This window comes from Podarcis filfolensis (genome assembly GCF_964270895.1).
Source record: "Podarcis filfolensis genome assembly, chromosome: 13".
Classification (NCBI taxonomy): Eukaryota; Metazoa; Chordata; class Lepidosauria; order Squamata; family Lacertidae; genus Podarcis; species Podarcis filfolensis.
Genome location: NC_139615.1, coordinates 40515504 through 40528730, shown reverse-complemented (window position 1 = coordinate 40528730; position 13227 = coordinate 40515504). Strand labels below are relative to the sequence as shown.

The window sequence follows — 13227 nt, the reverse complement described above, 5'->3', positions numbered from 1 at the left end:
GGATGTTTCCTTTACTAAATATTGCCAAGGAGACTTGAGACACACAGTTCTGGTGGACTCGAGACCCCCTGACAACTTGCGAGCCTCTGAAATATAAGGAGACTCTATTGCTGTTGTTGTGAACAGCTTGTGTGTTTCCTGCCATTTCCCTATCACGCTTGGTCAACCTGTACAGTTGTAAATAAAAACGTTCTTACAGAGATACCAGTGTTTTCCACACCGTAGGAAACTTAACTCTGTACAGTAAATGTTACCCTGAATGTTCCACCATGTGACAAGCAAGATTGCAAAGCGATATTTAGCATTCGTCCTCTCCTGAGGAAGAAATGTGCAGGATTTTAAAGCATCCATACACTTTCTGTCAAATTAAATGACTGATCAAACGTTTTGCTTTGCCTTTTCCTATCTTTTCAGCATCCTGACACAAGTCCAAACTGGACATTGTAACAGCAGCTAATTAAACCCAGGCTCTGCCCCAATGAAAGAGGCAAAGGGTCCATTTTTAACAACAAAGGTGCTCAGCTTGCCCTCACTCGCATGCTGACTCTGATCCCACAGTCTTATCTCCTCAGGCACTGTTTCCCTCAGCTGAGCTCTGGTGCCCTTGATGGGTCAAATGCTGTTTGCAGATCCTGGTTTTAACTCGGAGATTTGCTGCCGTCACAACTGACTTCAGAGCTGTGTCTCCTACATAGTTCCATCGCCGGAGGCGTCGTTTCCCTCTCTTTGCCTGTCGATAACCCTTGTTTTTACTTTTACTATGTTGCCTTTCAATGAACAGCTCGCTTGCCCTCTCTTTTCTAGCTACGTCACAGAGTTCGTAGACTTGGGCAACATCTCTGCTCTACGGACATTCCGGGTTCTCCGGGCACTTAAAACCATCACAGTCATTCCAGGTGGGTAATGGGGAGGGCGGCATTGATGGAGGTGAAGATCTTTGTTGTAAACAAAAATTGCCCTTTTCCCTTATGGGGTATCCAAGAGCCCATATAGAGTCCTTACATAGGTTCCCTATTGGTAGGAGAGAATAACAGAGGCCAACCAGAGAATATTGAGAAGCAAAGCAGCTAGTAAGCTTGATCTTTATTGATCTGTTGCAACAGGGTGCTCCCCTCACCCACAGGAGAGAGGAGGAACCCAGAAAAATGCCGTGCAAGGCCTTCTAAAGACTTTTGAAATTGCCACCCTGTAGATCAAGACTACCCCCAGAAACATCATACATACATCACAGAAAAGGCGGTCTAAAACAGAAATTTGAATGTTGTTTTTCTCCTGTCCTTGTTTATTTCCTGTCTGGCAGGTTACTTGATTGGATTGCCCGGGGAGCCTGGCCAGTCCTTTGTAATGATAAATACTTAGTTCCTGGGCCATGTCACAGGCTCACACCCTATTCATATCTTAAATGTGTCCTTAAGACAGGATTTGTGAGGAAAGAGACAATGGGGAGGTTTTCCATTTTGACCTCAGTTTCGGAATCAAAATGGTTCCAGGTTGGTCTTCCTGTGCTGATCTATGTATGTGCTTGGTTGGTACACTTATGAACATTTAACATATATCTAAGACCATAAAATTCCTATCACACCTTCAGGCAGATTTCATTTTTCATATGCATCAGAGATGAACTGGCTTCCAGTGGGGAGCATTCGTTGGACGCACTTCATTCGGGCCCCCAACTTGTATGGGTCTGGAAGCTCTTGGTTTGCTTTATGCCCAAGAGTTGCCTGTTACCCTCAATTTTTTTTAACATGCCCTGTAGAAAACATTACCAAAGGACACCCTTGATCTTCTTCAGGGAAAGAGGTAACTGCGGCAAAGGTGGAAATGTAAAGATCCTAGTTTTTGAAGATGCCCTTGTACACTGTAAGGTGAAAGCCTCCTCCAGTGCATTGGTTGCTCTTTACATTGCAAAAATACGGGTAAAAGCAGCTCCTTTCCCCATCTCTGCAAACCAATTTTGCTTGCCAATCAGAAGGTCGGCGGTTCAAATCCCCTTGACGGGGTGAGCTCCCGTTGCTCTGTCCCAGCTCCTGCCAACCTAGCAGTTCAAAAGCATGCCAGTGCAAGTAGATAAATAGGTACCGCTGTGGTGGGAAGGTAAACGGCGTTCCCATGTGCTCTGGCCTCCCTCACAGAGTTCTGTTGCGCCAGAAGTGTTTTAGTCTGCTGGCCACATGACCCGGAAAGCTGTCTGTGGACAAACGCCAGTTCCCTCGGCCTGAAAGCAAGATGAGTGCTGCAACCCCATAGTCGCTTCTGACTGGACTTAACCATCCACGGGTCCTTTACCTTTATACAACTCCAAATACTTACATGCATCTCACATCCAGGCAGTTATTCGAATGTCTGCACTCTATGGAGCAGTTGCAGCAACAGGGAATCACTCCCCCTCCACTGGTTTATGTACCTTCCCCCAATGGGCTGCACACACACAGCCGGAGACTGCTCCTGAATGGCAGCTTCCTCTGCTCATCCCTTTTCAGTCCCCTCCTGGTTCTGGGATTCAGTGGTGCAGGAGAAAGCAGGGAAGGACCTGGCCCTTCCCTTGTCTGACCTGCCTCTTTCTTTTCTTCTCCTGATCCAGCCTGTGCTCCACCTTCTAGCTCTGGAGGTTCGCCGCCTCCAACACTTGACTCTAGGCTGGCACAATTCCCAAAAAAATCACTGACCCCTCTCCCAAGTCAGACTCCAGCCCCACATCCCTTGTCCCTGCCAGTCCCTGACATCAGAGCATGTCAGTTGCTAGAATTTATGTTCAATGCAAACTGTGTCTTAAAATAAAATAAATTGTTACCAACCAACAGCATTGATAACCACCCTGGGACCTCCAGGTATAGGGTGATATATAAATAAAACAAATAAAATTAAATAAAATTTATGTTGGTCCCTACCAGAGAAGAATGGAGCTATTGGACTATGCCGAATTGGCAAAACTGACCGGAAAGCTCAGGAATTGGGGAGACCACAACTTTAATAAGGAATGGGGAAAATTTACAATTTACCTTAAAGAACACTGTAAGCAGCTGACAACATTATCAGGACTGCAATAACGCTTGTAATGTCATGAGAACTATGGATACAATGGATTAATAAATAATCAGGATTATCTTTTTAAAAATGCAGTAGAAAAGGTTTAATAACAGAAACCACGGAGGGGAAGGTGGGAAGTCCAGAGATTCAGGAGAATCTTGTAACTTTGGATGTTTTGTGATATGACTGTAAATTTAAATATGTAAAATCAAATTGAGAGAGAGAGAGAGAGAGAGAGTAGGATGTTGGGTTTTTTTATAAAGCCACTAAGCTCAGTTTACTAGGGATGCGGGTGGCGCTGTGGGTTAAACCACAGAGCCTAGGACTTGCCGATCAGAAGGTCAGCGGTTCGAATCCCCATGACAGGGTGAGCTCCCGTTGCTCGGTCCCTGCTCCTGCCAACCTAGCAGTTCGAAAGCACGTCAAAGTGCAAGTAGATAAATAGGTACCGCTCTGGCGGGAAGGTAAACGGCGTTTCCGTGCGCTGCTCTGGTTCGCCAGAAGCGGCTTAGTCCTGCTGGCCACATGACCCGGAAGCTGTACACTGGCTCCCTCGGCCAATAAAGCGAGATGAGCGCCGCAACCTCAGAGTCGGTCACAACTGGACCTAATGGTCAGGGGTCCCTTTACCTTTTAAGCTCAGTTTGTTGCCTGTAAGTAATGCTTTTTCTCTCCCCCCAGGGCTGAAAACTATTGTGGGTGCGTTGATCCAGTCCGTGAAGAAGCTCTCTGATGTCATGATCCTCACAGTATTCTGCTTGGCCGTGTTCGCCCTCATCGGCCTGCAGCTTTTCATGGGGAACCTGCGGCAAAAGTGTGTGCGGTGGCCGCCGTTCACCAACGACACACTGGATGGCGGTTTCATGGGCAACACCACTCTGTACGACAACGGCACCCTGTATGACAACGGCACCCTGTACGACAACGGCACCCTGTATAGCAACAAGACCTTTGACTGGGATGAGTACATCCACAACGAAGGTAAGGGCTGCTTTTTTAATAGCTGCTGATGCTATCGCTTTTGACTTGGCCCAGAGCGGTGCCAGATGGGGATCTCAAACCCAAGCCTATAGCACTTACTGTGTTTTTCGCTCCATAAGACGCACTTTACTATAAGACGCACCTAGTTTTTAGAGGAGGAAAGGGGGGGAAACCCCGTTTTTGGGGGGATCAGCTGACAGTTGTGCAGCTTCTTTTGCAAAGGGGAAAAGCCCCAGTTTTTTGAGGATCAGATCAAAGTTGTGCAGCTTCTTTTGCAAAGGGGAAAAGCCTCCCTTTCTTAGGATCAGCTCAGAGTTGTTGAGCTTACTTTGCAAAGGGGGAAAAATCCTGTTCTTATGGGGTTCAACTCACAGTTCTGCAGCTTATTTAGGAAAGGAAAGGGAGCCGTTTCTACAGTTTCCAGACAGATAATCTAATCAGCCAGTCTCATGTCGCTGGGGAAACAAACAGCCTCCGTCTGCAGAACATTCAACAATGGAGGCCTGGGCAAGAGGCAGGGGCCGGAAAGGTAGCCAGCGATCACCACACATTCGCTCCATAAGACGCACAGACATTTCCCCTTAATTTTTAGGAGGAAAAAAGTGTGTCTTATGGAGCGAAAAATACAGTAATTGCATATATACATAAATACATTTGTATGTGAGCTAAATGTGCAATTGAGTGCTAGCGGTTTTATGCTCGCAAGACTAAATGCTTTCCCCTCCGCAGTGACCACAGGTAGATACTTGCAAATTCCTTATCAAGCCCTCCAGTGTGCCTGCAGTCAGGGAGTACCAGATTCACTGGTCCATATTCTTTTGGACTGCCCTTTGCACAGCAGAGGGACCGGGGTGGCGCTGTGGGTTAAACCACAGAGCCTAGGACTTGCTGTCGGCGGTTCGAATCCCCGCGACGGGGTGAGCTCCCGTTGCTCTGTCCCAGCTCCTGCCAGCCTAGCAGTTCAAAAGCACGTCCAAGTGCAAGTAGATAAATAGGTACCGCTCCTGCGGGAAGGTAAACGGCGTTTCCGTGCGCTGCTCTGGTTCGCCAGAAGCGGCTTAGTCATGCTGGCCACGTGACCCGGAAGCTGTACGCCGGCTCCCTCGGCCAATAAAGCGAGATGAGTGCTGCAACCCCAGAGTCGGCCACGACTGGACCTAATGGTCAGGGGTCCCTTTACCTTTACCTTGCACAGCAGACTCCGCAAACAGATGCTGAGCAAGGTGTTGGACCTCGGACCCACGGCTCCGAGAGAAAGCCGAATGAGGTTCTTACTGAATCATCCCTCTAGGGCAGGGGTCAGCAACCTGCAGCCCATGGGCCACAAGCGGCCCATGGGGGTCGTTTAAACGGCCCCCGAGCCACCCCCGAACCGAGCTGTCTGCTCGGCAAGTCCCTGTGCGCTGTGCTAAACCAGCACAGCGCGGAGCAGGGACTCACTTCCGCGGCGCCGGAAATCACGCCTGCACATGCACAGACGCCAAAAATCATGTCTGCGCAGATGCAGACACCAAAAATCACGTCTACACAGACAGGATCCGGCCCATGGAGCGATCTCCGCTGGAGTGAACTGGTCCAGGCGAGGTAAACCTTGCTGACCCCTGCTCTAGGGAATGGACAGGGTGAAGCAGAACAATTGAGTGCTTTGTGGCCCTCGACAGCCTCATTCCTGTCCCTTTTAAACTTACCCCAGTGATTTGAAATGTCTCAACTTGTAATGCCAGTAAAGGTATTTTTATTGTATTGTACATAAATGTATTGATCGTAAGACTCCACAGTCAAAGCCTTTCATTGCCTCTTACAAGCTTGTATCACGAAGGCCTTTTTCTTAATAGTTCTTTGCGCACGAAGGGGAGATTCGAGATTTTTCTTTTTCTTTTTATTACATATTTTGCTGATAATAATTTTATTAGTTTTCAATTACAGTCCAATAATAGCCTCATTATAACAACGCCAAATTATAATACAATTACTAATACCAATCATTCGGATACTAAACTATATAATTTAGGTGTGCCCCCCCCCCGCCCCGGCATGCTAGAATCTATTACGTATTTTGTGTTTTTTATATTGTGATTTTATCTTGTGAACTGCCCCGAGATCTATGGGCATAGGGTGGTATGCAAATTTAATAATAATAATAATAATAATAATAATAATAATAATAATAAGCTATCTTGGGGCTCATCCAGACATGTTTTCGCACTTTCCAGGCGCAGGTCAGTGCTTTAAAGCTCTGTATCAGTGTGTGTGTGTGTTTGTTTTTGTTGCTTTTCGGTCCTAGTGATTTCCCCAGGAAAACACACATTTTACTGCTTAATTGAAGGAAACAGCAATCCACAGAAAACCCAATTGCTGTTTGCTCCAATTCAGCAGTAAAATGTTTTTTTGTTTTTTTTTTCCCTTGTAGCTTCTTTAATTCTAAATATTTTTTTTTTATAATATTTTTATTTTTTCCATATAAACACAACATACATAAACATACAAAGACAAAAACAAAACAAAAAAATGAACCATTTCATATCCTAATTTCTTATACCTTTCTTCCCCGACTTCCTCATGCCTCCCTTTTCTGTATTCCAAATTCTTATCGATTGCTCAGCAAATCTTCCCTTATTTTAATTTAAATTTAGACTAGTCTTCCTTATTCTCCTTGTCTTAACCATAGCTAATAGTAACCATTTACTTTCCAGTCCAACATCATTCTAACTTTCATTAATTTTGTAATATTTCTTTAAATAGTCTTTGAATTTTTTCCATTCTTCTTGCGCTGCTTCTCTTCCCTGGTTTCGGATTCTGCTCGTCATTTCTGCCAAGCCCATGTAGTCTATCACCTTCATCTGCCATTCTTCCAGTGTGGGTAGCTCTTGCGTCTTCCAGTACTTCGCAATGAGTATTCTAGCTGCTGTTGTAGCATACATAAAGAAAGTTATATCCGTCTTTAACACCCCTTGGCCGACAATACCCAAGAGAAAGGCCTCTGGTTTCTTGGAGAAAGTATATTTAAATACCTTTTTAAGTTCATTATAGATCATTTCCCAGAATACCTTAATCTTCGGGCAAGTCCACCAAAGATGAAAAAATGTACCTTCAGTTTCTTTACATTTCCAACATTTATTGTCAGGCAAATGGTAAATCTTTGCAAGCTTGACTGGGGTTATGTACCACCTATATATCATTTTCATAATGTTTTCTCTTAAGGCATTACATGCCGTAAATTTCATCCCGGTGGTCCACAACTTTTCCCAATCAGCAAACAAAATATTATGACCAATGTCCTGAGCCCATTTAATCATGGCCGATTTAACCGTTTCATCTTGTGTATTCCATTTCAGCAGCAAATTGTACATTTTTGACAAATTCTTAGTACTGGGTTCTAACAGTTCTGTCTCCAATTTTGATTTTTCCACCTGGAAGCCAATTTTACTGTCCAGTTTAAACGCTTCATTTATTTGATGATAGTGCAACCAGTCTCTCACCTTCCCTTTTAATTTCTCAAAACTCTGCAATCTCAGTTTGTCCCCTTCCTAATTCAGCAGTAAAATGTGGGGTTGGACATAAAGCTTTGAAGCCAGGGCCTGTGGCTTAGATACGTAGTACAGAAAGAAACTCTGGGTGAGCCCTTATACCAAGTCCGGCCATTTATCCATGTAACTCTGTGTTGTCTGATTTTCTGTCAGACAGAAATAAATCTTTCCTTTTCCTGTTACCTGAGAGCCTGTTAACCCCAGACGCCAGAACTTGAACCCGGAACTGTCTGTGTGCAAAGCCTAGTTCTCAGGAGTGGGTCGCACATGAATGCGTTTCTCATCACTTGATAGCACTTTAAAAAACCCACGTTAACTGTATCTTTTAAAATACATTACATGCATATAATGGCAGCAAACCTCAGTTAAGACTCAGCTCGAAACCTGCAGATTCTATTTCTGCTAGTTCAAGGGAAGTCACTCCAGGATTTGACTGAGAAATCTCCCCCCCCCCCCAAAAAAAAAAAATTCATAGCACTAAAACTCACAGGTTAAACCTCACAGGTCTTCGTGTTATCAAAGCTGATGGAGGGGAACCTCTCTGTAGGTCTTAACCTACATATTTTAATTGTTTTGTATCTGTATTATTTACCGTGCTCTAGCTTATAGATTTTAATTTCACCTATGTATATTTACATGTTCTCTATCGCTGTGTATGCCCATATTTCTGGTTTGGGACTGTAATAAATAGATTCATTCATCCAGGACTCACAGATCTTCCAATGAAACTTCGGTGCATGACATACACGTCGCTGACTTGCGACATTCATTGCCATAAAGTTAAAGATGGCTTTTAACTTTAAGCTTCTCTGGTTGAGATCCTGATTGCGGTTTTCCTGTGTCATATCTAGTTTGACTCTTCTATTCGTTGCTTTAAACCTGCAATTGTGTTACAGTGTGAACTTTATACTCACACCTGCCTTTTCTTTCTCGTGAAGAAAATTTTTATTTCCTCGAGGGTGCGCTTGATGCCCTGCTCTGTGGGAACAGCTCTGACGCAGGGTGAGTGACATCTGATCCCTCTTTGGCGGGGGTAGGCAACCTAAGACCCGGGGGCCGGATCCGGTCCAATTGCCTTCTCAGTCCGGTCCATGGACGGCCCAGGTATCAGCGTGTTTTTACATGAGTAGAATGTGTCCTTTTATTTAAAATGCATCTCTTGGTTATTTGTGGGGTGTAGGAATTTGTTCATCCCCCCCCCAAAAAAATAGTTCGGCCCACCACATGGTCTGAGGGACGGTGGACCGGCCCACGGCTCAAAAAGGTTGCTGACCCCTGCTCTTTGGAGTGGGGAGGAGATCTGTCTTCTAGTAACTCGACCATTTTAAATCAGTGTGAAAACTGTGCTGATTTAAAGAATGGTGAGGTGGGGGTGGAATCCCTCAAACATGGCGCCCTCAAGATGTTTTTGATTACCTTGAGACAATTGGACACGCTGTTTGGGACTGATTTTGAATCCTGCAACATCTAGAGGGTACCACATTGGCTAGCTGTCATGGAGTGAGCCGGTCGATAAATCAACACAGTTCAAAGTTGCAGTTAACTCTGGATGAGCCAAAAACAGGATCTTTACAGGCTTGGCGGAGTGTCAGGCCTAATGAACGCAGCAGCTCATTCCCTGTAGGTCTTACGGCATGAAACCAGTTGCTGAGACTAAAGGGCCCACCTCCCCCTAAACCACTGAGCCTCTTGGGCTTGCCGATCAGAAGGTCGGTGGTTCAAATCCCCGCAATGGGGTGAGCTCCCGTCGCTCTGTCCCAGCTCCTGCCAATCAAGCAGTTCAAAAGCACGCCAGCGCAAGTAGATAAATAGGTACCGCTGTGGCAGGAATGTAAACGGCATTTCCATGCGCTCTGGTTTCCGTCATGGTGTCCTGTTGCACCAGAAGCGGTTTAGTCATGCTGGCCACATGACCCAGAAAGCTGTCTGTGGACAAACGCCCGCTCCCTCGGCCTGAAAGCGAGATGAGCGCCACAACCCCATAGTTGCCTTTGACTGGACTTAACCGCCCAGGGGTCCTTTACCTTTACCTTTTAGGTCTCCTGTTCTATGTCTAGCCCTGTTCTAATTCCAAGAATCAGTAGACCTGACAAGAGCAGAACTCCATCATTACCTGGTAGCTGGTTACTGTAATTCTCTGCTGGGGGAAAGTGTTGGATGATGGACTGCTATGCAATTCTTAAAGCTGGCAACTCTATATTGAGGCGGGGGGGGGGAATGTGGAATGTGGTTATTTCATGCCTGGGTTCTGCATGGATTTAGCAGGAACTTGATGCTGCTCTTATGACCTCTCCTTGCATGATGTCATGCTGACACCCTTCCTTCCCTCTTGTAGGCAATGCCCAGAAGGGTATCTCTGCATGAAAGCTGGCCGGAACCCAAACTACGGCTACACAAGCTATGATACCTTCAGCTGGGCCTTCCTCTCCCTGTTCCGTCTCATGACTCAAGACTTCTGGGAGAACCTCTTTCAACTGGTAGGCCAAACTTATGTTCCAAGAAAATGGGGACTTTGGGGCCGCATGTATGATCTAGTTGAGATTGGACCCTCGGGGTCTCTTCCAACTTTAAAGTTCTATGATTCTATATTCCGGAGAGCTTTGTAGTTCCATGGAAGCTCATTGGGGTTCACATGTAAGTATTGGTTCACATGCTAAGCCGTGGTTTACCAGGAACGGGCAAATGGTGTCTGCTTTGCTGCTAGCATGAACTGGGAGGAAACAAACCATGTTTCCTCATTTAGCATCATATCCAAACCAGGGATTGTTATGGTCTCAGCGAACCATGATCTGTAGCTAAGGTTTGTTCCCAAGGCTACAGGGAACCAGGCAGAGGGCCTTCTCGGTAGTGGCGCCCGCCCTGTGGAACGCCCTCCCATCAGATGTCAAAGAGATAAACAACTACCTGACATTCAGAAGACATCTTAAGGCAGCCCTGTTCAGGGAAGTTTTAAATATTTAACTCTGTACTGTTTTTAACACTTGATTGGGAGCCGCCCAGAGTGGTTGGGGAAACTCAGCCAGATGGGCGGGGTATAAATAAATTGTTGTTGTTGTTGTTGTTGTTGTTGTTGTTGTTGTTGTTGTTGTTGTTGTTGTTGTTGTTGTTGTTATTGGTTTGCTGCATTTTGTTAGATCAAAACAAGCCACGATCCCTAGTCTGGATGTGATGCTAAGCCAGAGATCATAGCTGTGGTTTACTTTGGTGTGTGAACAAGGGCAGTGAGAAGATCACTAACAGTTGACAAACATTCCTGAAATAAACACCTTGCCCACCATGGCAGTCTTGTCTTTGCAACCTGGGTTTGCTGTAGAGTGTTGAGTGCATTCTGGGGACACATCCTTAACTGAAGGGTGAAACTCAATAGGCTTGACCTGCATTTTAAACGAACTGTGTGCGCACTCTAATAAAACATTCCCCTTCACTATAATCCTCCACAGGGTTTCCTTGGATGACAGATTGATTGTGGGAAAAGTTCCTGGAGGTAGAGAGAATTTGGAAGAATGTGGCGCTGTGGGTTAAACCACAGAGCCTAGGATTTGCTGATCAGAAGGTCAGCAGTTCGAATCCCTGCAACGGGGTGAGCTCCCATTGTTTGGTCCCTGCTCCTGCCAACCTAGCAGTTCAAAAGCATGTCAAAGTGCAAGCAGATAAATAGGTACCACTCCGGCGGGAAGGTAAACGGCGTTTCCGTGTGCTGCTCTGGTTCGCCAGAAGCGGCTTAGTCATGCTGGCCACATGACCCGGAAGCTGTACGCCGGCTCCCTCGGCCTATAAAGCGAGATGAGCGCCACAACCCCAGAGTCGGCCACGACTGGACCTTTACCTTTACCATGGGCGAACAATTTTCCGCCTGGCAAACGGCATGTGGGGAAATGGTTAAACCCAGTGGTGGTGTCAGGGCAAGACTTTGAGTTAAACGTCCGGGGCTGAATTATCAGAATGAGCGGCAACGTCTCCAATTGCAGCAGGACTCTCTTGCCACATTTCAAAACAAGTGGAGTAATATATATTACCTCTACAGAGGAGATTCCCACAAGTCCATTACGCCCAGAGCCTAAAATTACCTGGGCAGTAAAAGGTGCGTCTCCACCCCCATCATTCAGCCCAGACACCGAGGTCCAGCTCCAAGGGCCTTCTGGCGGTTCCCTCACTGCAAGAAGTGAGGTTACAGGGAACCAGGCAGAGGGCCTTCTTGGTAGTGGCACCCGCCCTGCATAGCTGTCAACTTTCCCCTTTTTTAAAGGAAAATTTCCTTATTCCGAATAGGATTCCTCGCAAGAAAAGGGAAAAGTTGACAGCTATGCCACCCTGTGGAACGCCCTCCCGTCAGATGTCAAGGAAATAAACAACTATCTGACTTTTAGAAGACATCTGAAGGCAGCCCTGTTTAGGGAAGTTTTTAATGTCTGATGTTTTATCGTCTTTTTAATATTCTGTTGGGAGCCTCCCAGAGTGGCTGGGGAAACCCAGCCAGATGGGCAGGGTATAAAAAATAAATTATTATAAAATTATTATTGCTGGTTAAATCTATCACACCACCAACACCATGGCCCTGACCTGAATCTTGGGCTGCTTTTTACAGAAATGTAAGCAGGCAAGAGATCCAGTGACAGCCTTGTCCAGTTTAGTCCCCGGTCCCAGAATTATATTTTCAAATGCTAAGGAAACATGTGAAGTAGCAACATGCAGATGTGCCCTTGAGCATGCACAGAAAGCAAAAGCCTGTATCTGAAGTTAGAGGTGAGGGGTCCTTCAGTAGAAATGGTGACAGGACGCTCTTCTTCTTCCCCATAGACCTTGCGAGCGGCTGGGAAAACGTACATGATCTTTTTCGTTCTGATCATATTCTTGGGATCCTTCTACCTCATCAACCTGATCCTGGCTGTGGTAGCGATGGCTTATGCCGAGCAGAACGATGCAACTCTGCTGGAGGAGCAGGAGAAAGAGGCAGAGTTCCAGCAGATGGTGGAGCAGCTGAAAAAGCACCAGGAAGAGCAACAAAGGCTGGTTGGTGGCTTTTTGGTCCTTTAATCTGCTTTGCCCAGTTCCGAAAGCTCTGAATGTGCCCATACTGTTCTGCATTTTCCCTTTCTCAGGTGATTCAGGCAATGTCGAAATATGATTGGGGTTTGGCTTTTGCTGCCCAACTCCCCAAGGGATTAAGTCATGGGTAGGCAACTTCAGGCCCGGGGGCCGGATCCGGCCCAATTGCCTTCTAAATCTGGCTCGCAGACTGTCCGGGAATCAGCATGTTTTTACATGAGTAGAATGTGTCCTTTTATTTAAAATGCATCTCTGGGTTATTTGTGGGGCCTGCCTGGTGTTTTTACATGAGTAGATTGTGTGCTTTTATTTAAAATGCATCTCTGGGTTATTTGTGGGGCATAGGAATTCGTTCTCCCCCCCCCCAAAAAAATATAGTCCAGCTTCTCCCCCAAGGAATGAGGGACAGTGGACCGGCCCCCCGCTGAAAAAGTTTGCTGACCCCTGGACAAAGTCCATCATTGGTCAGAGATGGATGGATGGAAGCAGGATCCAGAGAAAGCAAGGCAGATCTTTATTTTTCTGTTGGAACAAAAATTCCCTCCTGCTCTTTGTAAGGAGGTAAGAGAGACCTAGAACAAAAGTGTGCAAGACCCTTTAAAGACTTTTGAAATTGCCCACCCCTTAGCCAAGGAACACCTAAAAA

At 46.0% G+C, this 13227-nt stretch overlaps 1 protein-coding gene across 5 annotated transcripts in view; it reads left to right on the top strand.

Annotated features, from left to right (window-relative positions):
• The window catches only part of SCN4A (sodium voltage-gated channel alpha subunit 4), a 105933-nt gene that overhangs the window by 28945 nt on the left and 63761 nt on the right, over nt 1-13227 (top strand). For all 5 annotated transcript variants that reach the window (XM_083582328.1, XM_083582330.1, XM_083582331.1 and 2 more), the window contains exons 6-10: nt 805-896; nt 3709-4008; nt 8474-8537; nt 9871-10012; nt 12333-12545. In XM_083582328.1, the coding sequence (XP_083438454.1) occupies nt 805-896; nt 3709-4008; nt 8474-8537; nt 9871-10012; nt 12333-12545 (811 nt within the window). The remainder of the gene's footprint in view (nt 1-804; nt 897-3708; nt 4009-8473; nt 8538-9870; nt 10013-12332; nt 12546-13227) is intronic.